The sequence below is a fragment of the Phoxinus phoxinus genome (genome assembly GCF_949152265.1).
Source record: "Phoxinus phoxinus genome assembly, chromosome: 3".
Classification (NCBI taxonomy): domain Eukaryota; kingdom Metazoa; phylum Chordata; class Actinopteri; order Cypriniformes; family Leuciscidae; genus Phoxinus; species Phoxinus phoxinus.
The window spans coordinates 8,158,808-8,182,814 of NC_136878.1; the positions used below are offsets into that span (position 1 = coordinate 8,158,808).

The window sequence follows — 24,007 nt, forward strand, 5'->3', positions numbered from 1 at the left end:
TTGACTTTGTTTAGTTTCTGGTAGATTTTGATACCCAGTAACCCAGGGACAAACAAGTGTAGCTAGTTTATGTTACAGGTTCCCATGGGAGCACTCACATTGTCAAATTCTAAACTAGCCTACTCCCTTCTAGCCTGGGAAAACCCAGACCACTTCCGGCAAATTTAGATTTGCTCTGCAAGTGGGTCTGGCAAAGAGCCCATTGAAACCCATTTCCAATCCGCCGAAATCGCGGCACCAATCAGAAACGTTGGGGCGGGCTTTACACGATGACGACAGAGCAGAGACGGTGACGCAGATTTTATACATTACAAAGATGGATGCCGCCGTGGAACATCACAACATCACTCGTTCGAATCAGCTATCGCGTCTGTTTCAAGCGATTTAAAATAGTCATCTTCGTAACACAAACAGAGAATTGCTGAGAGTCTCGAGATGTTTCTCCGTCGCTCTGCATACGTCATGACATTCATCGCTCTGATTGGTTTTAGAACTATCCGACGTCCGTTGGTGACGCCCCTGTGGAAATTAATTGTCTATGGAGCTTTGCCAGACCCTTACTCAGTTACAACTGAGAATGGTCTGGGTTTTCCCAGGCTAACTCCCTTCTATAGGCTACTGTAAAACATCCTATGTCCTATGGCCCTTTGAGATATGTAGCCTACTAATGTCAATAAACGATCAGAGTAGCCTTAACTAGCCGTTAAACTATGTAACCTTGTGGGAAGAAAGTGTGGCTCACTGGGGGTGTGAATAATGTCACTCAGTCTACGAATGTAACCAAAGTCTTTGAAACAATCCCTTAGCATTATCCCAAATCATTATAAAAACTCTAAAAAATGTGCAATTAATCCAGCGTATTCAGAGTTTGGGTAATGGACGAACTCAGCTCGCGACCTTTCCCCCCTAGCCTAGGCTACTATTAAATCTAACAGATGCTAACATCTTCAATGGTGTTCAACACACATCTGTTAAAATCTCCGAAAATTTGGGTTTTCATGACCCTTTAAATAACGTCTTCCCAGATAGCAATTACATTTGGCCCGGATCCGTTTTAAGCCCCCTGCCTCCGTTTCTAGCTTAGAGACGTTTTCTGATTGTGAACCAGATCCGTGCCAGATAGAGATTTCAGCTTAAACATTCTAACTGCCATCAGTTCAGTATTTATATAATTTTACAGATCTGGCCCAGATCACTTTTCCCATAGGTAACCGAAAAACACTAGCTGTGTCTGACACTGATTTGGTCCAGATCTGCAATATGAATCTGAGCCGATACTGTTTTCACATAGGCTACACTGGTGTGGCCCGAATCTGTGATACATATCTGAGCCGACTGCATTTAAAAAAGGGCTAAAAACTGCCCTGGCCCATATCTGCGAAACGGATTTGAGCCAACACTGTTTTGACAGAGACTACCTGATCTGGACCACATCCGAAATACTTTTCTCAAACTGTGTGAAGATTCCGTGGAATAAACATTTTCAAAACAACATGGTTACCTGTCTGCATATTATTATTTTTCTATCTAGAGCATGAGATAAATGCATTGTCATTAAGCTGAACAATATTATCAGTGTTTAAAAACTATACAGCAACATTTTGTGATGCTATAAGGTCCGTTACAGCACAGGTCCGTTTGAGCTACGTTTTAGGTCCGTTTTACGACAGCGCCAAGTGAACGTTGGGTCTCGCTTGACTGCCGTCTTGCAGATACGGTCCACATCCGTACTACGGACTTCAGCAAGAAGCGCCAAAAAAAAGAAAATATCATCAAACCAAGCCGTCAACGCAGATTTATCTGACCAGCTAGGCTACCACACGTAAGTTTTTATGTGTTTATTCTATGTGTTTATTATGTACATCTATTTGTATGGGTTTATTCTAATTTACTGTCTATTACTTAAACGTGCAAGTGAAATGCTGTTTGCTTTGTAGATAGCAGTTACAGGCTGTTATTTGCGCACCACAGTGAGTCTGTGTTGAGCCGCATCTGCTATATAGCTGCTAGCGCTATTGCGCTAAGTTATACAAATAGCCTACGAGTGTAGCACAGAATGGACCCAATTAGCTATAGGATAACCAAATCAACTTTTTAATATCATGGCATATATTTGCGCTAATGTGCTGAATTTTAAAAGGTAACGTTATCTTGCTTAGGATGTCCAGACGTCCCCGGTTTCAGACAGTCCCCGTTTTTGGTTGCCTCCGGGAAAATACAGAAAAAACTACATGTTCTGTTTTTTGAAGATAAAAACTTGTATGTATTTCAATCAGATTGACAGTCAAACTAAAAAAGTCCCCGTTTTTTCCAAAATTTTGGGATTATGTCCCCGGTTTTGGTCTCGGACGTCACTTTATTAGCTTTAGCTGCTAAGTTATGCCGTAACGTTATTTCATTACTAGTTAAAACATCACACTCTTACTTAATCTGGACAATATTAGCTTTATTAGCAAGGTTTAAAACTCCAGATTCGATATTTTACCACTGTTTATAATTAAACTGGTTTGCAGTGACATTCATTTCTTAATTTAGGCTATGCCAGGAGTGCAAAATAATTAATCTGTAACGTTCGTTATTTTGAATAGAAATCATCACTCATACAGCAGCAATTCATCTCATCTCAGGTTTATTTGTGTTCGTATAACGATACAATATCCACGATCCGCGAGGGCTATTAGTCCAATGGTGCGCACATTTGGAGAAATAATGAATATGACATGTTTGAAAAATATTTCATAATGCAGTTAATTTCTATTCATTTACTATTGAAATATGCGATCAAGAGAGCTAAAAACAGCTAACATAGCTAGCGATGACTCTACTCTTCTTGATTTGAGTAAACTATGACATCAGCGCGATATGATTCGTTTCTAAATCTGTCAATCATCTCACGTGAACCAACGTGACCATAAGGCTGTCCTTCTGCAATGACGCTGTCTGTCTGTGTATACTTCCTCATTCTGAGCTACGAGACAAACGCAACTAAACACGTCTTCACATGAATTAAGAAGCTAATAAATGCAGGATTATTAGGCTATTATTTTATTACAGCTCCATCAACTAATGCACAAACCCTTAAAGTAGGCCGAATTAGAAGGATGGGCCTATCTTCATTTTGAGCAAATGCAATATACGTCTGCCTGTTTTGTCGTCATGTAGGCCTAGCACTGATCCAAATTTCTCATTCAACCTAATCAGTAATGCTGTTTTCCAGGTGCAGACAGCAACTGCAACAGAAGCTGAAATATGGAGGCATGCTATAAGGTGGTTTGCCCTTTCGGCGGACAGGAGAGGAGGGCGCCAGTCTCTCCTGGCGCGTCAGCAGCAGGAGCAGCAACACCCCAGCAAACACAGAACGTTGGCACAACGTACCCAACCTTCTAACAACGTTTTAACAACATGGCCAAAAGGATGCTTTAACTACGTTGTGTGGCGAAGTTTGTTACAGCGTTGTCACATTGTTGACATTAAACCACCGTTCAGGGTCATTGCTTAAGGTTGTGCCGAGGGTGTCTGGACAACCACTGGACTACATATGTACTCATCACTCATCACCGTCACTGCCCTGAAGCGGGAAAATCAGCCTTTTAAATTCCAACCACCTGTTGGGCTCATTGTGTTCTCATTCATCATCGAGCAGATACGTGAGTATTGCGCAGCTGTCAAACACAACCTACAACTTTAATTTAATGTGACCAATGTAGCCTCGCTCGCACTGTTTTCGTTTTTCATTTGATTTGTCCGATTTAGTCTCATTCGTTTCTTTGCTCCTCTGGATTTGTGGATGTTTCCCTGGTTACCGTCCTTTATCGGCCGGTTCGACTACTGTCTGCCACACAGAACCAACCCGGTTTTGTTAATTAAATGTTCTGATCTGCCTTTGCTTTTTATGTTTTATTTATTATACTTAAAATAAATTTGTATATTCGTTTATTTCGTTTTTGTCTTTTTTTTCCACAAATGTATGACTTTTAGAAGTGCAATTTGATTACCATATGCAGTTTTAATAAAGTTGAATTAACGAAACCTTCTGTCATTTTTACTCTTCAAAGTGTACACTTGCAGGTGTTGATTATACGTAGGCAGCAACGTTGCCGTAGCAGAAATGCAACGTGCCAGAGACGTTGCCACAACGTAAATGTGTTTGCTGGGACAGCACCCACCTAACTTTAGTTAAGTGCATGTTTTTTTGTGTGTTTTTTTTCACGTTGTGTTAATAGCCTGTGCGTTTTTTTAATCTATTAATTCTGTTTGTTGTTGACTGTGTCTGTGTTCTGTTTTAATTGTTGACTTTGTTCATGACTTTGTTGTACGTTTTTTATAATTAAATCTGAATTCGTGGTCATTAATTCTGTGTTTGTTAACTTTGTTCACGTTGTTTTAGTATGCGTTTTAATCATTAAAACGATTTATTTAAGCTATAGACTATGCCTACGCATTGCTCCAACTAAAACTAGCCTTTATCAAGTCAAGTCAAGCTTTTTATTTTATTTCACTTGTAGTGAAAATGTTTTTCTGGACATTCCACAGACATAGGTTACTGACAAAAATGCCAAAAATAAGGCAAAAGGACAATCCAGTGGTGATTTAAGTGGAATCGTAACACATCCGGCACAGCTCCGGTAGGCGGAATCGTTTCACGCACCCGTTACGCATCTGTAACGGGATGATCAGGCGGTGCTGGATCGGCGCTGGCACATATCCGCAACAACCCCTAAAAAACAGACCAGAAACGGCTTCGGCCCGATGTGCGTTTGGACTCAGGAACGAGTCCGTGAGGCGGATGCGGGCCAGACCCGGCTCTATCGTTTTGCGGTTGCGGCCCTGTTCCGTTACAGCGTCCAGTGGCTATCTGGGTTGTCTCGCTGTAGCGCATTAGGGCTTATTTAACTCTTGCTGTATCATCTTGTTTGTCCTGAGTAGCCTATACTTTCCGGACTATAACTGTAAAAATAAAACGGTAAAACGGTTTCCCTCACCGTTTGGCATTTTTATGTTTTTCTCTTGAACGCTAAAAGAAAAACGGCGCGAATGTGTCTGTGACAAAACGCGTGAATATTTAATGAGGCAAATCTTGTTCAGTTTATGATCGATCTATCAGCGTTTTTTAATGATCGTTGATTGTTTTTTCCCCCCCTTTCTTATTGTGTGTGTGTGGTTCAGGTGATCCTATATGAAGACAAAATGCCCCCACAAAGATGGGGACCTTGTGTGAGGACATGTTCTCCATGAGGTAAACAGTTTAATACTAAGTGATTATTATTCTTTTTTTGAAAATTTAAAAATGCAGAAAGTTTTCTGTGATAGAATATACAGTTTGTACAGTAAAATCACTGTCTATGGAAAGTCCCCATAAAAAATGAAAACACAACAGAGAGTGTTTGTGTTTGCTCTCTCTTCCCTAAAACAAGACAGACTGGGACAGCACGACCTGATTTCTGCCAGATCTACACAAACAAAATAAGGTAATATGTAATCTGTTATATTATATAGGACCAGTAGTATTGGGGGTAACGTATCACAAGTAACACAAGTTTATGTAATCAGATTACTTTTTTCAAGTAGACTAACCAGTATAGTAATGCATTACTTTTTAATTTACAACATAACATCTGAGTTACTTTGTCAAATAAGTTATTTGTCAAATAACTTCCCATTTATTGATCTACACCTCTCCTGTCCATATGTTGAGAGAAATCGGGAGTAAGTGCAGAGTAAACACGATGGTTATTGTAGTCCTAGACTAAATTTAAGCATGTATTTACTCATCTCACTTGCTCAAAAACAGATTCAGTATCCCTCAAAAGTTAAAAACAAAAAATAACACAAAAATACTATTTTTTATTTTTGTATTTAATCTCACTTTATTAACCAATGTCTTTGCTTCTGACCTTCACTGACCCGATTCAATCATACTAATAAGCAAAAATGACTTTAGCTAAACATCACATTCGTGTTTCATGTTTTTGTTTTATTGCTAAGTGTGTTGAACTTTATTCTCTCATATTCTTCTACAAGAACAGCACAGCTGAAAGGTTTGTACAGACATGAATTTGCATTTCCTTCAGCCTGAGGCTTATTCATTACACTTTTGGCGTGAAAGGGACTTTATTTGCCAATAATATAACTTTTATAATGTACTACGTAACATAATCAGTAACTTTTTTAGGGAGAGATGTAAGTTTGAAAGATTTTCAAATGAGAAATACGGTTAATAAGAAAATGATCATTTCAGATAGCATTGAATTCCTCATTGTGAATTTTAGTGAAGTAGTGAATGGAGTCAGATTCTCTTGGTTTAGGATTGCAAGCTGAATTATTTAGCTTTGAATGGTTCTCCAGTGTCCATTTCAGTCCTTTGTGACAGAATTTGATTATAGGCTACTAGGTTTTTACAGCCAAAAAACTATCAAGGACACCAAATCTCAATTTGTTTAAAGATTTCAAAAGTAATCCGCTCTCTTTTATTTTGTAAGCATACAACCCGTGAAAGTTTGTTCCTTTGTATGTCACACCCAGAGAACCATTCAAACGTGTTTTTGTTATCAGTGAAGCCCTATACCCTCGGTAGCAGCTTTGTATGTTTGCGCTTTCCTTGTATTTGTGGGAAGGTATGACGTTGGTGTTCTCTTCGCTGCTGTGTAACCCCTGTGGGCTTTAGGCCAGGAGAGTCATGGCCTTTTATTACTAATTCACATTCACGCACACAAGCATGCAGTGTTTCCCACGTTACCCATCTGCATTCCAGCCATGTCGCTCTTACACTGCCTGGCACTGGCATGACATTCTGTGTGTGTGTGTGTGTGTGTGTGTGTGTGTGTGTGTGTGTGTGTGTGTGTGTGTGTGTGTGTGTGTGTGTGTGTCCGCATGCGTGGATGCAGACAATGACCTGAGTGTTTAAGACCAGTCAAAAGGAGATTCGGATTAAACAGAAAAGTCTTGTGCTAAACAGTAAGAGACATTGAGAAGTGTGTGTGTGTGTGGGGGGGTGGGGGGGGGGGGTGATTGAGTGATGTCACTCAAGAGGAATGTAAAGATATAAAAGAGTTATTAACTGTCGCGATTAATCGTTGCCCAGCACTATGAAGTATCAGAGTAACAGTTTCTCGAACAAGAAAAAATAAAGGTCAGGGCTTGATTTTGTCCATGTGGAATTGATTGGATGGTTGGGCTTTGCTATTGGTGGATCTTATGTGAGTGACAGGATGCCCCGCCCTCTCGCCACTAAACACATCATCAGAGAAGAGAAGAGGGCTACGTCCGAAATCGCATACTCTCTTGAGTAGGTACTTCTTTTGAATAAGTATTACTTCATGGACGCTAAAAAAGTATGTTCTATATAGTTGTATGAATGTAATCTGGACGTACTACATATCGCCATGTTGTCATTACCATGTGACCTACCAGCGTCAGTTAAGTCGCTTCACTGTCATTCATAAATCCTCTCCTGGGGCCTAATGGGATAGTAAAGAGTCCATCATTTGCACACTTAAGAAGGAGATCATGCGGGTACTTTTTGCCATAGATATCCATATAAGGCTAGATGTCTTAAGGCGGAGTCTCGAACGGCATCACCAGCGGCCATCTTGTCACAGGGAAGCTTTCTGGTGAACTCTCTGGTATCTGAAGTAAGGTGAGTGATCAGCACGAATCAGAATGTGACTGCTGATTTATAAAATATAGGTTTATTTTATTCTTTGTTAGATGTATACAAGTAGTCAATTTACAAATTTTTTAATTATCTAAGGTAATCTAAAGTACATCTCTGACGTTTATAACAAACCAAACAGTTTGAAAATCGGTAAAAATTGAGCAAGTTATGGTTATTTAAAAAGTACATGCACCATTAAAACACAATATTACGAGTGATCTGTGGCAAGATGGCCGGCGTGTGCGGACGTCGACCTCCATTGGCCAGCAGCGCGGACGAGACATCTAGCCTTTATTATATGATATCTATGCTTTTTGCCTACTGTTTTATGAGTACTGTGAATACGGACACAGTCACATACTGTTTTCGCCTACTATAAAGTATGCGATTTCGGACGCAGCCGAGAGGTCACTGCAAGAGGAAGGGGATGTTTTTTGATTAAAGATAATGAGGGCACATTAGTTAAGAAAATAATAATATTATGTGCACGGTTAAATCATTTATACTGCAATATTCTATGAAAAAACATAGAATTGATTTGATTTAATGGTGTCAACAGGGGTTATTTAGTAGGGGGTTCATTAATTATTGCTTGATTTCAAGGAACTTTTTATGAAAATATGTACAGCTCTGTTCAAAATGTTGGGGTCAGTAAGGTTTTTTCTTATCTTTTTTTTTTTCAAGGATACAACAAGGATACATTAAATCGTTCAAAAGTGATAAATATTTATGTCACAAAAGGCTTTCTATTTCAAATAAATGCTCTTACTTTGAAATGTCTCTCTAAAATCTTTATACACTATGAAACAAGTTTTATTAGGCTATTAAAAGCTTTGGGATTGTCAAAGGATCAATAAACATGAAATACTGTATGACAGTCAACACATTTCAAAGACCCACACCTTAAGTCCTTCAACCCTGTGGCTAACTAACCGTGATCCGGTTAAAAACTCTCAAAAGTTGGATAGTGGGGGTGGGGGGAATCATATTATGTCAGGATTTAGGACATGGCAAGTAAACAACCTTGAGCTTTTGAACTGGCTGGATAATGTGTCGAGTGCTTTTGTTTAATTAAAGCTGGCATTCTAGCTGTTTACCTAAATCCACCTGGAACAAATCTCTGTATGGAAACTCATATTGCAAGGGATAAGAGATAAGAATGGATTCTTTCCATCTGTCACTAAAGTAAACAAAGGCACATTATTCAGCAAGTTGTCAAAAGTTCTTCCTGGGCTCATCTAATAGTAATAGTTCCTATGGGAGTTTATAGAGATATGTGCACAGGTCACTAAAGTTCACATGAAACTATCTATCCGATCATGTAAAAAAAAAAATACACTTAACCATAAAATATATTCATATGCAAACAATTCTAAGACAATTCTAAGAATCTTCTGGGCATTAATAAGTTTGTGTTTTTCTCAATTTAAAAATAATTTCTGTGTCAGTGATTTTTCGTGCAGTTTCACTTTATAATAATCAGACCTGATCCATGCTAAGAATGTGTATTTGTTACTTGGACATGGAAAGCTAAGCAAGCTGGTTCAGTTTGGACCTGAAGTTTGTAGCCAAATACCTGGAATTTTGCATTGGCACCTCTCATGCATTAAACTACCCTTTCTAGCAACTTTCACACTTTTTTTTGTTTACAAACCAGCAATCTGTTCTCAACAGCTCTCCATTTCCACCTTGAATAGATCCCTCCTCCTTTCTTTTGTTCCTTACCCTTCCTCTCACTCATTTTCTCTCGCTAACCCTGTTTTAAATCTCTTCCTCTCCTATTCTTTTTCTCTCTTCCTCACTTCTTCTTCCTCTCTTCTCTGCTGTATCTTCATTCACATATGCAAACGCACACAGAGTGACAAGTGCAGGTCCCCAGACGCTGGTCTTGCGTCACAGGAGCACAAGCCGAGCCTCTTTTGTGTTCAGTTTAGCCAGCTCAGCTGTACAGCGTGCAGACAGAGGAGGAGAGGAGAGGCGGGGGCTTCAAAATCATCAGGTGTGTGTGTGCAGGGTGAATGATCGCCTGGATATTTCACAGGGATACGATCTCCTAACCTTGGATTGCACGACTGGACAGTTAACTGAGAAGGAATCAATGGTTTTTCCAGTCTTGACCCTGCATCTTTCTTAACAAAATCTCTTCAGAGTCATTGCCCTTTTCTGCCAATCAAGCTGTGACAGGGATATCTACATGATTTGGTAAGATGTTATACTAATGCTTTATATTTAATCTTCAGTATACATTATATTGGGAGAATATCATTGTCTGCAGTGTCTTTAACTCACTGGTTATCAGTATCCATCGATTTTTTTTGTCTAAACATCCACATAACTAAATAATATGTAAATGTACGTTTTATTTAATAAAATAAAATGTAAAATAAAATATTTTTGTGATTTAAGCATAAACCTCACTAAATTATATTGTATTTATTGAAACACAAAAGTATAATTGACCAAGTCTTAAAAGTTGATGCAGTTTTGATTCTCAAGTAAATGTTGGTTGTTTATGAATGTTTAGATGTTTTTTTTAACATCTAAACATGTTAAAAACTGTTTTTTCTTCTCTAATCAGACTGCTTAATTTGACTGCTTTCTTGTGGCAAAAATCAAGTTTATTCTTTTTTCTATTTGTAACCCATCATTAAACTTCATTACAGTGACTTTTTGTCTGTTATGAATTTAGCTGCACTTTTCTTTGTTAAAACAGAAATTAAACAGATTTAATGCAGAAATTACTGTATAATCTCCCAGGTCCACTTTTCTGAACACCCATGAGTAAATCCAACATTCAACACATCCAAAGAATTTTATACACTGTACTGATATCTCACAAACACAAAATCACACAAAAAACGAAACTGGTATGGATGCATTTATGAGTTTTAAATTAGGAGATGCAGCTGCTATAGCAATTCTTTGTGGTTCATAAAGACTTCATTATTCGTGACCACCAGCATAACAATGATGATGTTGTTAGTGGTTTTTTTCTGTCAACAAAGGATGACTTTGAAAAATGCAGGGTTAGAGATTGCTGCAAATAAGAACAATGGGTTCCACTTCCTTCAGACTTCTTCTAGATTGTTTCATATCTTTTGGTAAAAGTGCTCAACAGCATATGGCTGTCGTAGTCACTGCTTCTTCTAACATATTGTCTTGGTAGTATTACGTTTTCCACCTGTGGCCCTGCACCGCAGATAACTGATACTGGTTTATGGGACATGAAGAGATCCGGACAGTGTCACTTTTCTTCTGAATGCATAATTCATTCGCTGGACAGCTGGCCCTCATAGTGAACCCCACAGAAGCACGGTCTCAACCACCGTCATTCATCTCAGGATCAGAATATCAAAGATATTTCATTGTTGTAGCCTATTCAAAAAATGCATTTTAATATTCATAAAACGTAGGTTCTGTGTTTTGTGTCAAGCATGCCCTGCATATGTACAATATATATCAGGGGTAGGCCTATATTGTGGCGAATTTATTTAAACATAAATAATCAAAACATTACTAGGCTAACAGGTTACGTAAATATAACGAATAGGTGCATATACAAAATGCTATATAATTAATTTCTCTAGCGAACTAACCTGCTGTCGACAATAAATGCCTGAGGTGAATGTAATGCTAAAGTGAGATACTATTCTGAAGCTGTTATATTTCCGCAGTTGAAACACTGGTTGAGAGATGTAAACATACCGATCGATCGTCTCTTCTTCTTCTGCACTTTTTACTGGCAGCAAACAGCGTTGCCTTGCCGTGCACGGTCTAGCATTTCAATTATCGATTGTAGTGAAAATTTAAAGCACTCGTGATGATATTTTAGGCTGATTTATCGTCCCCAGAAAGAGATTTTTTTTTAAATACATATTATAGACTGTTTTTTCTTCACGTGAACTTTAAGATAAAATATAGTTAAAATGATAAAATAATTTAAAATAAAATCTAAATTTCACGAGTGTTATTTAATGATGTGTAGTCAGAATTAGGCCTACTGTCAGATGATGATCAGAGAGATTACATTCAATAATTTTATATTTATAAAAATATTTTGAACTGTTGACCCATTTCTGTTTTATTTTTTATAAAGCACAATTAAAAGCCTTGGCCAATGTGCTGTACAATCACAGTTAAATCAAATTATAAAAATACAACCCCAAGTCCAGAAAAGATGGGCCATTTCGTAAAATGTAATACAATCAAGAATAAGTTATTTGTTCAGTCTCTTATTTAACTGACAAAAGTAGGCTACAAATAAAATAATTCCAATGATTTAACTGTCCAAATGAATTGTATTTTGTAAATAAAAACAATTTTTGATTTTGATGACTGTAACACACTGCAAAAAAGGCAAAATAAAAGCAAAAAGATTATCCAAGTTAAACTGTTTTGAACGAGTCCACAATTAACTGGTCAATGCAAAAGTCACAATTCTTCAAGATTGCAAAGTATTTAGGTCTATCGCCATCTATTCATCTCAGGTGGTCTATAAGACCAAGTGGAAATGTGTGCTGTGGTCAGACGAGTCCACATTTCAAGGACGAAAAGGACCATCCAGACTTTCATCAGTGACAGGCGCAAAAGCAAACATCTGTCATGAAATGGGAGTGCGTCAGTGCAAATGGTATGAGTGACTTGCAAATGTGTGAAGGTACCATTGATGTGGAGGCGTATATTGGCATTTCTACAGACATATCAGGCCAGGCCTCATAGTAGTTTCTAGAAACTGTACACCAGAAGGGATGTGCTTGACTTCCTGTCTGCAGTCCAGATCTGTCTCTATTGAAAATGTATGATGACCCATCATGAAAAGGAGAATCAGAAACAACAATGACCTCAGACAGTTGAGCAGATGCCTTGTATCATGTGGGATTGGGCCACAAGTCCACTTGCAAAACTTCATCAATTAGTATCCTCAATTCCCAAACATTTAAAAAGTGTAATTAAAAGGGAAGGTGATGTGGCACAGTGGTATACATGCCTCTGTCCCAACTTTTTGGAGTGTGTTGCAGCCATAAAAATCTAAATTTGTTTAAATTTACCAAACGCAATTAAGTTGGTCAGTGAAATCTTTGAAAATCTTTTCTTTATACTTTTGTCAGTTTAATAAAGGTTCAAGAGAGTTTACAAATCACAGATTCTTGATTTTACCGCATTTTACAAAATGTCCCAAATTATATGGATGTGGGGTTGTAGCACCAAGACATGATTGTAACACATAAAAACATAATGCATACAAACAAAAGTGGAAATATTTATTTTCTGTTTTATTCTTTTAAAGGGTATTAACACAAAGGTAGCAGATAAAGAGTTTAAACAAAGTTTATAACAATTTTATATTTTATAGTTTGTTTATGGCATTTCTTGGCTTTGTGTTAAAAATCATCTGTAAGACTACTACTACAAAACGACTAATCTGTGATTAAAAATAGAGAATATCTTAAAAGAAACAGTGACTTGTCACATCACCTAAAAGGAAAACATTCTAGAATCTCACAGATAAATTACCTGCAAATCCCCTCATCAGCACATGTTGAGCAGATGTAGATTAAATGGACGAACTCATGGGAGAAATGCAATTGAGTGAGCAGCAGTGTACCTAAATAATTGGGCACTTGAGGAAATGGTGACGAACGTCTCTTAACACACATGCTTCATGTCGCACTAGAGGACTCTGCATAAGTAAACACAGTACATACCGCAGCACATTTAAACTATATTTACGTAAGCGGCCCTTTAAATATACAAGGTTAACAACAAATCCATTAAAGTTGCACTCAGTAGCACCATGTCATTATTGAAGATTCGTTCTCTTTGTTTCAGGATTTTCTTCCAGAGTCCAACCAGGCAGCTATGATGGTTGGAAAGCCAGTGAGGCATTGGAGGTCCATCTGTAAGGGACTGGTCCTGGGTGTGCTCCTGACCACCTGCATGATTCTTCTGTACTGCCTGTCCACCCCGGAGGTCCAATTTGGCCTGCAAGAGTGAGTCCCTTTATGGACTTTGAACAAGAACAAGTCAAAGTTTCATTGGATTATAGCAGTATCTTTCCATGAACCTTATCAAGAAAATGAAGGCCTCAATTCTTGTTCCGATCTATCCTGACAGAAAACATTTTTGAATTATATTATTATTATTATTATACGCATATATTATATAAACAAACTTTTATGTTAGATGCGATTAATCAATTTTACAGCACTACAATTATACTATATATATATATCTATATACACAGTATATATATATATATGGCTGCATTTATTTTATCAAACATGCAGTCTTCAGTGTCATATGATAATTCAGAAATCATTGTAATATGCTGATTTGCTGCCCAAGAAACTTATTTTTAATGTTGAAAAACAGTTGATACAAAACCATGATACAAAGAAAATTTATATAAATTATTTTATTAACATTATACATTTCTTTACTTTCACCTTTGATCAATTTCTTGCTTCCTTACAGAATAAAAGTATAAATTTTACTGACCCAAAACCAAAGTCAAACTGTAGAGTGTGTGTGTGTGTGTGTGTGTGTGTGTGTGCGTGTGTGCGCGTGTGTGTGTGTGTGTGTGTGTGTGTGTGTGTGTGTGTGTGTGTGTGTGTGTGTGTGTGTGTGTGTGTGTGTGTGTGTGCGTGTGCGTGTGCGTGTGTGTGCTCGTGTGTGCTTAAATTGTCATGAAAATCATGCCACAAAGCAAAACGTTTTAGAATAATCGTTGTTTTCTTTATATATACATTTTTAAATATAATTTCCTTAATTGTTGTTTTGACGTTAGGGTAAAATATGGATATAGATCTTAGTAAGATTTTTTGGTTTATTTTTCTGTTTTAACTATAGTGGTGTCAAATCGATTTAACGCATTTGTGCAATTAATCACGAATAATCGATTTGACACCACTAGTTTAACAACTTATTCTAAAGATTATTAAAATATATTTAAAAATAAATTCAATTGACAGTATTTTTGTCCATTTTTGTTTACAGGGTCCCAGTGCCTTACTCGTGTGCTCATCGCCCTTCTGCCGCCCACTCCTCAACAATCTCAAACGACTCCCATCATGCCTCTGGGCAGAGAATCTGCACTCCAAAAGTGGATATCATGTTCATGAAAACCCATAAAACGGCTAGTAGCACTTTTCTCAACATCCTCTTTCGCTTTGGCGAAAAACACCACCTCAAATTTGCCTTCCCCAACAGCCGCAATGACTTCTTCTACCCCTCCCCTTTCCATCACTCGCAAGTGAAGGACTACAGGCCTGGAATGTGTTTCAACATCATCTGCAATCACATGCGTTTCAATTCAGCTGAGGTGGCCAAAGTGCTTCCAGCCGACACCTCGTACATCACAATCCTCCGGGACCCGGCTGATCTCGCCGAGTCCTCGTTCCACTATTTCGGACGCATGGTACCTCTCACGTGGAAGCTTTCTGGGGACAATAAGCTGAGAGAATTCCTGACAGATCCAACGCTTTACTATGACCCAGAAGGATTCAATTCTTTTTATCTCAAAAACTTGCTTTTCTTTGACTTCGGCCAGGATAATAACTTGCATCCAGATGACCCAAAGGTGGATGAGGCCATTCGAGCAATCGCCAACCGCTTCCAATTGGTAATGCTTGTGGAGTATTTCGAAGAGTCGCTTATCCTGCTCAAGGACAGCCTCTGCTGGGACATGGAGGACTTGCTTTTCTTCAAACTCAATGCCCGGAAAGATTCAACCATTTCGAAACTGACTCCAGAGCTCAGGGCCAAGGCGCTTGAGTGGAACGCCATCGATTGGAAGCTTTACCAGTATTTCAACGCCACCTTCTGGCGTAAAGTGGACGCTTACGGCCGTGAGCGCATGGCGAGAGATGTCGCAGAGCTGCAGCGCAGAAATGCAGAAATGGCTTCCATTTGCATTGAAGGAGGCCATGCCGTTGATGCAGGAAGCATCGTGGAGACTTCCATGCAGCCGTGGCAACCCATCGGTGAGAAGTCGATTATGGGATACAATCTGAAAAAGAATGTCGACAAAGCACACGGAAAGCTCTGCAGGAAGATGCTCACACCAGAGCTGCAGTATCTCACCGAAATGGGCGTCAACCTGTGGATAACTAGGCTGTGGGGTCACATAAGAGAGATCCTTCACTGGTAGCACAGAGGAGATGCTTGCTGAGGTGAAAGGTCAGCACGGACTTGTATACAACAGACCTAAAACCTGTTTTTCTGTGTCAGAAAGAAATAAAAACATTAAAATGCATGACTGAATGAAACATTTTCATATTTATATGAATCTTACCCAAATAAGTGGTGACAGTCACATATTTAACATGTTTTGTGTCCATATATGTACTGTAAAGGCCCGTTGATGCCAAGAATGATAATGATATCTATATTATCATCCAATGCACGATAACATTGTTCATCATAGGCGCATCCTGTGGTTCTGTCGTCTGCTGCTTTAAAATTTGCATGAAACAGAAGTTGCGATAGTCTTTTCTTCCCTATTGTGATGTACTGTATATCCAAGTGAAACTACAAAAAAAAATTAGGGTGGAACTTGATTTTGTCCATCAGGAATTTATTTTTATACTATATCTTTATAGTTATTGTCCTTGGTGTGAATAGGCCTGAAGTCACCACTATGTATTATGTAGTGTGTGGGTGCTTGAGTCAATCATACAAATGAATCAACTACGCTTGTTACATGACCTCACTCTTTGAAGCTCTTATTGTTGGTGCCAGTGGCAATAGCAATAATTAGCGTATTTCTTAAACTGGTTAAGACTCATTCAGAACTTGAGTTGCACTGTTATCATCGCTTAGATGATGATTAACTCCGACTAGAATGTTGAGAGGAAAAGTGATTTTAAACTGAAATGTGATTCCTGTGGAAGAGGCAACTGAGCAGCCCTGAAATCCACAAAAGATGACAATAAAAACTTTATGTAACATACACGTGTCTCGTTCATGTTTCGTCATCGCTTGCTTACACAAATCCCACCTTTTAGAGTTCAGAATGGACACATGAATAAACACATTGGTTTCTTTTGTTTATACTGCATGTAAACATTCACACATATTCTCTTCTTACAAAAATAGAGCAGAAGTGTATTATGAATGTCACGACCCAGGTTAGACTCTTGCAGAAAAACCTTCTGGCATTTGCAGTTGTGTTGTTTGGTAATGCACACTGACTGATGCCTGAAAAAGCAAAGATCTGCAGTGTTCCTCAGCAGACGATAACCACCTTATAAATGCTTTTCAATACATATACACTCATGGGCAAAAAATGAGCCAAGCCCAAAATGGCTAAACACGCTTTTAATTGTCTTAACCACAAATTATTGGTCAGAAAATTGACCAAATTTAAGCAAGTGCACTACTTAAAAAAGCCATTGTTGTCTCAGAAAAACATCAAAGACAGAATTAAGTTTTTGGCTGAATATGGGAAGTTAAGTGTGGAATGATAATGGTGATGCTCCAGAGTGGTGTCTTAAAAAATCTGCTGAGAATTATAATAATAAATGCATCTCTACCACATTGAAGCATGGAGGAAGAGTGTCATTATGTTTTAGCCACTGGTATTGGTGAGCTACTTCAATGTGAAAATCATTTAATGCTTTGGAGTACAGTACAATATTGCAGAATTGTTTGCTTCCCTCAAATGAAAAGTTGCTGTCTAAAGAGGAATGATCAGATGTTCTTTTTTTTCAACAAGACAATGCTCCATCCCAAACGGCGAAGACAACCAAGAAGTGGCTTGAGAAGAAGTCCATCAGGCTCATGTTTTGGCTGGTCAGAGTCCAGATTTGAGCCTATAGTCAACACTTGAGATCATGCTATGATCACATTGACATCACACTATTCTCATACTGTGATATGTGATAGTCACAGTGTGAGTAATAGAGCTCATTGTGAATTCAAAATGTTGAGCAGGTTGAAAAGAGGCAGAATGTCACAGGGGAATATTCTACTTCCTGTTTCTCAACACTGGAAAACGTGGAGACTGCTGGATTTGTTAGCAAGTTTGTGCTGTACAGTTGTGTCCAGGACTCAGCATTGTTACACTGGAGAATAATGAGTGGTCTCTTTGCTATACTCATACGCTCATATGATATTATAATGCCAATATCCACTATGGCTCGGCTCGTGTGTTAGCAGAGTACTGGCACATGCAGGTACATGTGAACCAGACATCTTGCCAGCTCAGGTGTAGAATCACCTGGCTTCAGTAATCACACCTGCTGGCTAGTGTTACAACTGACTGAATTTCTCATATTGCTCTCTGTGTTTCAGGATGTGTCAAGTCTTTTCAAGGGGTAAAAGAAATAGAAGTTAAGAAGCAAAAAGGAGTCACCAAAACAACACCAGAATATGAATGCATCTGTCAAATAGAAATATTTGTGTCAAATGCCAACACCAGGCTGAAAAGAATACAAAACAAGCAAGGAAACTTTGAAATACTTTGTTGATGGAAATAAAACGTGATGTGACCTCACATTGAGCGCACAGTTAGTGTGCGGTGAGGTTACACTTTAGTTTTAGCTTACTGTGATCTCATATTGTGACCACAGAGTATCCTGGGAGCGAGTATGGGAGCTCATGGTGAGATCACTGTGAGATCAAATTGTTGACTGGGAACACTATAGGGAATATTTGGTCTCTCATTGAACCGGGAGGCATTTCTCAATACTCATGAACAGTTTGAAGCCATTAACATTGAGTGGAACAACACTGACTTTTCCCCCCTATAAAAAGCTGTTCTATGCTAAATTACTTTATACAGTATTTGTGCCATTCTTGTTAATTTCCTGACCAGTGATTTGTGATTACAACGTTTAAGACCATTAAAAGACCACTTCATATTTTGACATTTTAGGCTTGGCCCTTTAAATATTTATTATTATTTTTTGCCCAGGAGTGTATGTCATGCACATCTTGCCAGTAGCCTAAGCCTAAAGAAGGGCAATTTTGTATATTAATATTTGAAAGCAATGTTATTTTCCGGTCAACAAACACACAATAGTTGTAGTAATAGTAAACAAAACAAAAAAGATATGTATGCATATTTTATAGACTATATATTTAGCTTTAATGCAGCCCCAGTGCTTTCAGATTCATTTTAGGTTTAAGATTTTTTTTTTCAGATTTTAATTATCTAAATTAAATATCATTATTGATAATTATTTTTGATTATATACATCACAAAAAGACTGCTGTTGCTACAGATATAATCGTGTATAAGTCAGTATTGAAATCATTATTCCGTACCGAAGAGGCATAAAAAAACATTTTGTCGTTTCACATCGGACACATTTTACTGTTGCGCTAAACGCTAGCCGGAAGTGTGCGTTTTAAAAAGTCGTAGGTGTTGTGTTGGTTGTTTATGCGTTTATAAACTTTAATTCTTTCGTTTACTACTACATCTTCGGCCACAAAAATGGGGAAACGACAGCATCAAAAAGATAAGATGTAAGTTGAAAATAAATATAACGCGAGTAAAATATGACATGATGTTTGAACTCTACACTAACTATCGAGCATTAACGTTATATTATTTATTGCAATGATATCGTGTTATGTGTTATTAGAGGTTTATAATGTTTGTCTTAAAACTGTATACAAGCCCAGCTTTCATTATTACGTCTAATTCCTAGTATCTTATTTTGTAGTTGTTTATGTTTTTGCGTTGTAATAATATAAACATAGTAAGTTATTTAGTTGTGAGATGTTACCCATTTGGTTTCATTTGAATTCTTATTCTTCAATAATAACAATATTATTCTGTATATCTGTCTGTTTCAGGTACATCACATGTACAGAATACACTCAGTTTTATGGAGGGAAGAAATCAGGTAACGTTACTTACACTAGTCTGGATGTATTGCACTGTTTGTATTAAGAATAAATCTGTGATTGGTGCTTATTCCAAATCAGTCATCGTGTGTGTAAGTGCGGTGACCAAATGGTGGTCTACTTATAAGTACATGAAACTAAAATTATTATTAATTGGTGTGATGATGACTCCGATCTTAAACCAGATTTTTCCAATCTGACTTCTGACCTATAATGCTGCCTGAATCATAATCATAATCATACACCGTTCGTTGGCCAGAGGAGAACCGACTGAGCCTATTTTTTTCCCAAGGTTTTTCTCTCTCCATTCTGTCACCTGATGTAGTTTTGGTTCCTTGTTGCCACTGTCACCTTTTTCCCCTTTGTTGCTTTTGGCTTGCTTAGTTGGGGACATTAAATTTAACATTAAATTTATTTAATATTCAACAGTAATATTGATCTGCCTGCATTGACACCATTAAATGAGAACTGAACTGAGCTTGACGATGACATCCCGGTTTACTTCAGAGCGGCTATATATATATAAATGAATAAATAACTTTTTTACAACAAAAATGAAACATCACTGAACTTACTTAAGCTGGACTGTGATGCTATTTTCTTCTGGAAACAAACTTGGTTGCATTATATTCCTGTTATCTCTGTAAAAGCTGCTTAGAAAAAATCTCTATTGTAAAAACCACTATATAAATAAATTTGACTTGACTTTATTAACACAATAGATACACAATACAGTATTCGACAGTAAACACAAAGCAAGCATTGTTGGATACATACAATATGAGTAAAACAAATGAACAGGTTATTCAGAGATGAATATACATTTGTGGTTGAAATGCAATGTCATATTGCAGTTTTTACTGATGTAAAGAGTAATTTCCTGTGGGGAAAAATATGCACATTTCAAATAATTAAACTTGAAATTTAAGGGTTTCCACAGTCTTGAAAAATATCAGACATTTTTTAAATTGTTATTTCCAGGCCAGAATGAATAAACAAATCAGGATCTCTGACACGTTACCGTTCAAATGATTGGGTTCAATACGATTTTTTTCTTATACTTAGTTTTAATCAATAAAGATGCATGAAATTGATCAAAAGTAACAGTAAATAGGTTTGTTATAAAATATTTCGATTTCAAATAAATGCTGTTCTTTCGAACTTTCTGTTCATCACAGAATCCTGAATATTAAATGCATCACAAAATATTATATAAAATAAAAGAGTGTATTTGATGCTGTTGGTTTTCTTATCTCTCACTGTGTTGTTTGATTGCACCATGTATAGACTTATTTTGTGTACTTATAATTTGATATTGCTGATGCTTCTCTGCCGAAACTCCCTGTGATCAGTAAAATAAACCTTTTGTTGTCTTGTTTATAGAAATCCCACGGTGCAATTTCAGACGTCTGCCCTTTGATCATTGCAGGTGAGTTTAGAAATGCATAACACTATCATGTTTGATAGAAAGGTCCTTTGTGTTTCTCTAATTTAGGTCTAGTACAATAGATCCTGCTTTCATAACTGCTGATATGGGGTTCAAATAATGCTGTCATTTTTTACTAAAAAAAAAAAAAAAAAAACTGTTGAAGTCGGCATGAAACGGAAGTTGTGATAGTCTTTTCTTCTCTATTGTGACATATTCGAGTGAAACGTCTTGTCGAATAAGAAAATATGTAGGGCGGGGCTTGATTATCAGCTGGAAATTGATTGATTGATTGATTGATTGATTGAATGGTTGATGGTTTGCTATTGGTTGATCTCATGTGACTGACATTTTGTGCCACCCTTGCGCCAGTAAATACGTCATCAGAGAAGAGAAGGGCGCATAAAAAAAAGAATAAAAAGTGCATGGATATATATAATTTATAATAAATACGGAAATATTCCATAAAAATAAGAATTGTAAAAATTGTACATTTAAAATACTTTTCTCTCGTTCTAGTTTAATTTGCAGAGACAGTTATTAGAAAGTGGGTTGGATTTCTTAAAATTGTGCTTCCAAAACATTGTTCTGTTTGTTGGAGCGGCCTGATGTGTGAACTCATAGCTCAAAAACACCTTTTGAGTTTGGGACAGGGCTTTTCATTTGTTCAGTGGAAGATGAGGAGACTGTTCATGAAACTTGTTTGGAGACCATCAGTATGTTTTGCAGATCTGTTTGGGGACTCGTGTATATATGTATGAGTCTTTTAATTTTTGTCTTTTATCCCTCACACAGTTTGTCTCTTCAGCCCTTTGAGTATCCCATGTGCACAGTGGATGGGGTGGTTTTTGACCTAATGTGAGTATATCACTCTCGTCAATAGCAAAATTAATGAGTCATTTGTAAATAATTAATTTACTTGGATGTGTTAATTATATACTTATTTATAGTACCTTATATTTATCACTACATAGAGTACCGCTATAAAGTTTGGGGTGAGAAATTGATAGCCTACTTTTATTTAGCATTATTATGAAAAATAATTTTTATTAACAGTTTTTTTATATAAAGACTCCAAACTTTTGAACAGTATTGTACATATAATCTTAAGTGGTGTGATGAGACCAGAAAATGATTAACGTTTGTTTTTTCTTTAGGAGCATTGTGCCTTGGATTAAGAAGTTTGGTACCAACCCCATAACTGGAGAGGTATTTCACTTATTCCAACTTATTTATTGTTTATTTGATGCTGACCAATAGACTTTTCAAAATCTTTGGAGGTGAAATGGTGGTTTCTGCTGGGAAGTTTGTATTTACAAGGTGGGAAGTTGTTTACGACATCAGGTGCATTAATTTTCGCCGTAATGAGATGGTGGTGTACCTTTTCTTAATTAACTACACAAAAATACAGCAAGGTTTTTAACTCTTTACTTCTAGAAAATGAAAAACAAAGAATGTGCATCACTCTCTCTCCGCTCCACCTATAGCTGGTGTGTGGCATCATCCATGTGGATGAGGAGAGACCCCTGATATGATTGTAAAGCGCTTTGGGTGTACAGTAATTAATAGGAAATGCGCTATATAAACTTCATTCATTGTTGTGGCGTTCATGTGTTTTCAACTCTTAAGTACTATCCTTCCGACATGAGTTGAACGCACCAAAAGCTCATTATCAAATGTCCTGCGTGGATTGACCCACTAGAGGGCGTCAGACTCCACTTGAGGAGAAGCTAAGCGCTTCAGGAAAGACGAAGACTGATGATGACACCAAGTAAACTGCAACATCATTAACTCCAGTCTCCAGATGATGCTATCAGTGCACTTGCTCCTAGGGCTGCACGATATGAGGAAAAGCTGCGATGTGCGATAACATTGTTTAATATTGCGATGACGATATGACTTGCGATAAATGTGATTGTTACTGTTCCCATGTCTTAGTGCTTTAATAGGTTCTTTGCGTGATAGGTCAAACGTTTATTACCTGCCTGGTTCAGAATACACGATTTTAGCGCGATTTTGGCACAATCCGTTTGACGGGTGTCGTGGAGATTCGTAATAACGACAACGGGCGTCAGGACGCAAGAATCGATCGTTTCATCTCGTATAGTGTGTCATAGTGGGCGACAACCTACGTCGCGTCCGCGATGCTTCACGACAGAAAGACATAGCATGTTTAATTCTTTAAACGGTCCTCCACGACGGGTTGGAATATGTGAGCGAAACGAGAGTGAGTGAGAGTGCAACAGTGAGTGTGTGTGTGTGCGCGAGTGAGTGAGTGAGTGAGTGAGCGAGCGAGCGAGCGCGAGTGAGTGAGCGAGGGACAGTGAGTGTGTGTGTGTGTGTCTGTGCGTGCGAGTGAATGTTTGCGAGTGAATGTGTGTGTGTGACGGCACGCGATGACTGGTCGGAAAGCAACGTGCAGTCTGACATGTTTCTTGTCCACGACACGACAAGATTTTAGGAGTCAAAAACGTGTAATCTGAACCAGGCATTATTCATCGTGTCAGGCTGTCTGTTGCGATGTGTTCATCGCGGGAGTTCATATCGCGATGACGATGAAAATTCGATGTATCGTTCAGCCCTACTTGCTCCTTCATCCTAGAGAATCCAAAGCTACAAACCAGAATCTCTGCATGTTGTAAAGAGCACTGCGGATAATTTGAGAAGAAGAAGAAACATATTTAGTGGTGTTTCTCGTATTTAGGTAATAAAGTAATAAACTTGTAGTTTGTTTCTGATACAGACCTTGATAATACCTAAAACCATGCAACTTGAGTAGAGATCTGTAAGTACTTTTTATGCGATCCATCTTATTTTTTTTAACTTGCAGATAACAAAATGGGCTAAAAACCCCATAGACTTGCTGTACGTTTAATTACATACCTGAGCCTCATCTGTGGGCTAGAATATGTTAGAGACTTGTGGCTGTGCTCTTTTAACTTGGGCCAGGAACTACTGTTGTTATATTTAACTTAAATTGAAACTATTGAAAATTGTTTGCTGTAATTGAAATAAAACGTAAATAAAATTGAAATATAAATATTAGATGAAAAACTTCTTAAAAAAATACATTA

The 24,007-nt window shown here is 37.7% G+C and overlaps 2 protein-coding genes across 5 annotated transcripts in view; both read left to right on the forward strand.

The window, feature by feature from the left end:
* The first annotated feature begins 1,037 nt into the window (after window positions 1-1,037).
* Window positions 1,038-16,602, forward strand: gal3st1a (galactose-3-O-sulfotransferase 1a). Of its 3 annotated transcripts, none has more exons than XM_079606278.1 (7): window positions 1,038-1,822; window positions 3,218-3,647; window positions 4,056-5,236; window positions 5,415-5,468; window positions 9,696-9,856; window positions 13,484-13,644; window positions 14,651-16,602. In XM_079606278.1, the coding sequence occupies exons 6-7, from the start codon at window positions 13,514-13,516 to the stop codon at window positions 15,801-15,803; spliced, it is 1,284 nt and encodes a 427-aa protein (XP_079462404.1). In that variant the 5' UTR covers window positions 1,038-1,822; window positions 3,218-3,647; window positions 4,056-5,236; window positions 5,415-5,468; window positions 9,696-9,856; window positions 13,484-13,513; the 3' UTR covers window positions 15,804-16,602. The 3 variants fall into 3 exon arrangements, with proteins under 3 accessions (XP_079462404.1, XP_079462405.1, XP_079462403.1); XM_079606279.1 differs by having other exon boundaries at window positions 9,803-9,856; XM_079606277.1 differs by lacking the exons at window positions 1,038-1,822; window positions 3,218-3,647; window positions 4,056-5,236; window positions 5,415-5,468 and having other exon boundaries at window positions 7,404-9,856.
* Window positions 16,603-18,875: 2,273 nt separating this feature from the next.
* The window catches only part of ppil2 (peptidylprolyl isomerase (cyclophilin)-like 2), a 35,704-nt gene continuing 30,572 nt past the window's right edge, over window positions 18,876-24,007 (forward strand). For both annotated transcript variants that reach the window (XR_013796790.1, XM_079606215.1), the window contains exons 1-5: window positions 18,876-19,123; window positions 19,457-19,506; window positions 20,891-20,936; window positions 21,729-21,791; window positions 22,091-22,142. Coding sequence is in view for 1 of the 2 variants with exons in the window: in XM_079606215.1 (XP_079462341.1) it covers window positions 19,092-19,123; window positions 19,457-19,506; window positions 20,891-20,936; window positions 21,729-21,791; window positions 22,091-22,142 (243 nt within the window). In the remaining variant the exon portion in view is untranslated. The remainder of the gene's footprint in view (window positions 19,124-19,456; window positions 19,507-20,890; window positions 20,937-21,728; window positions 21,792-22,090; window positions 22,143-24,007) is intronic.

Bases quoted from the DNA above. Each gene is read 5' to 3' on its own strand.
- gal3st1a (XM_079606278.1), top strand. From the start codon at position 13,514: ATGATGGTTGGAAAGCCAGTGAGGCATTGGAGGTCCATCTGTAAGGGA. The intron at 13,645-14,650 runs GTGAGTCCCTTT...TTTTGTTTACAG, and splicing joins GTCCAATTTGGCCTGCAAGA to GGTCCCAGTGCCTTACTCGT.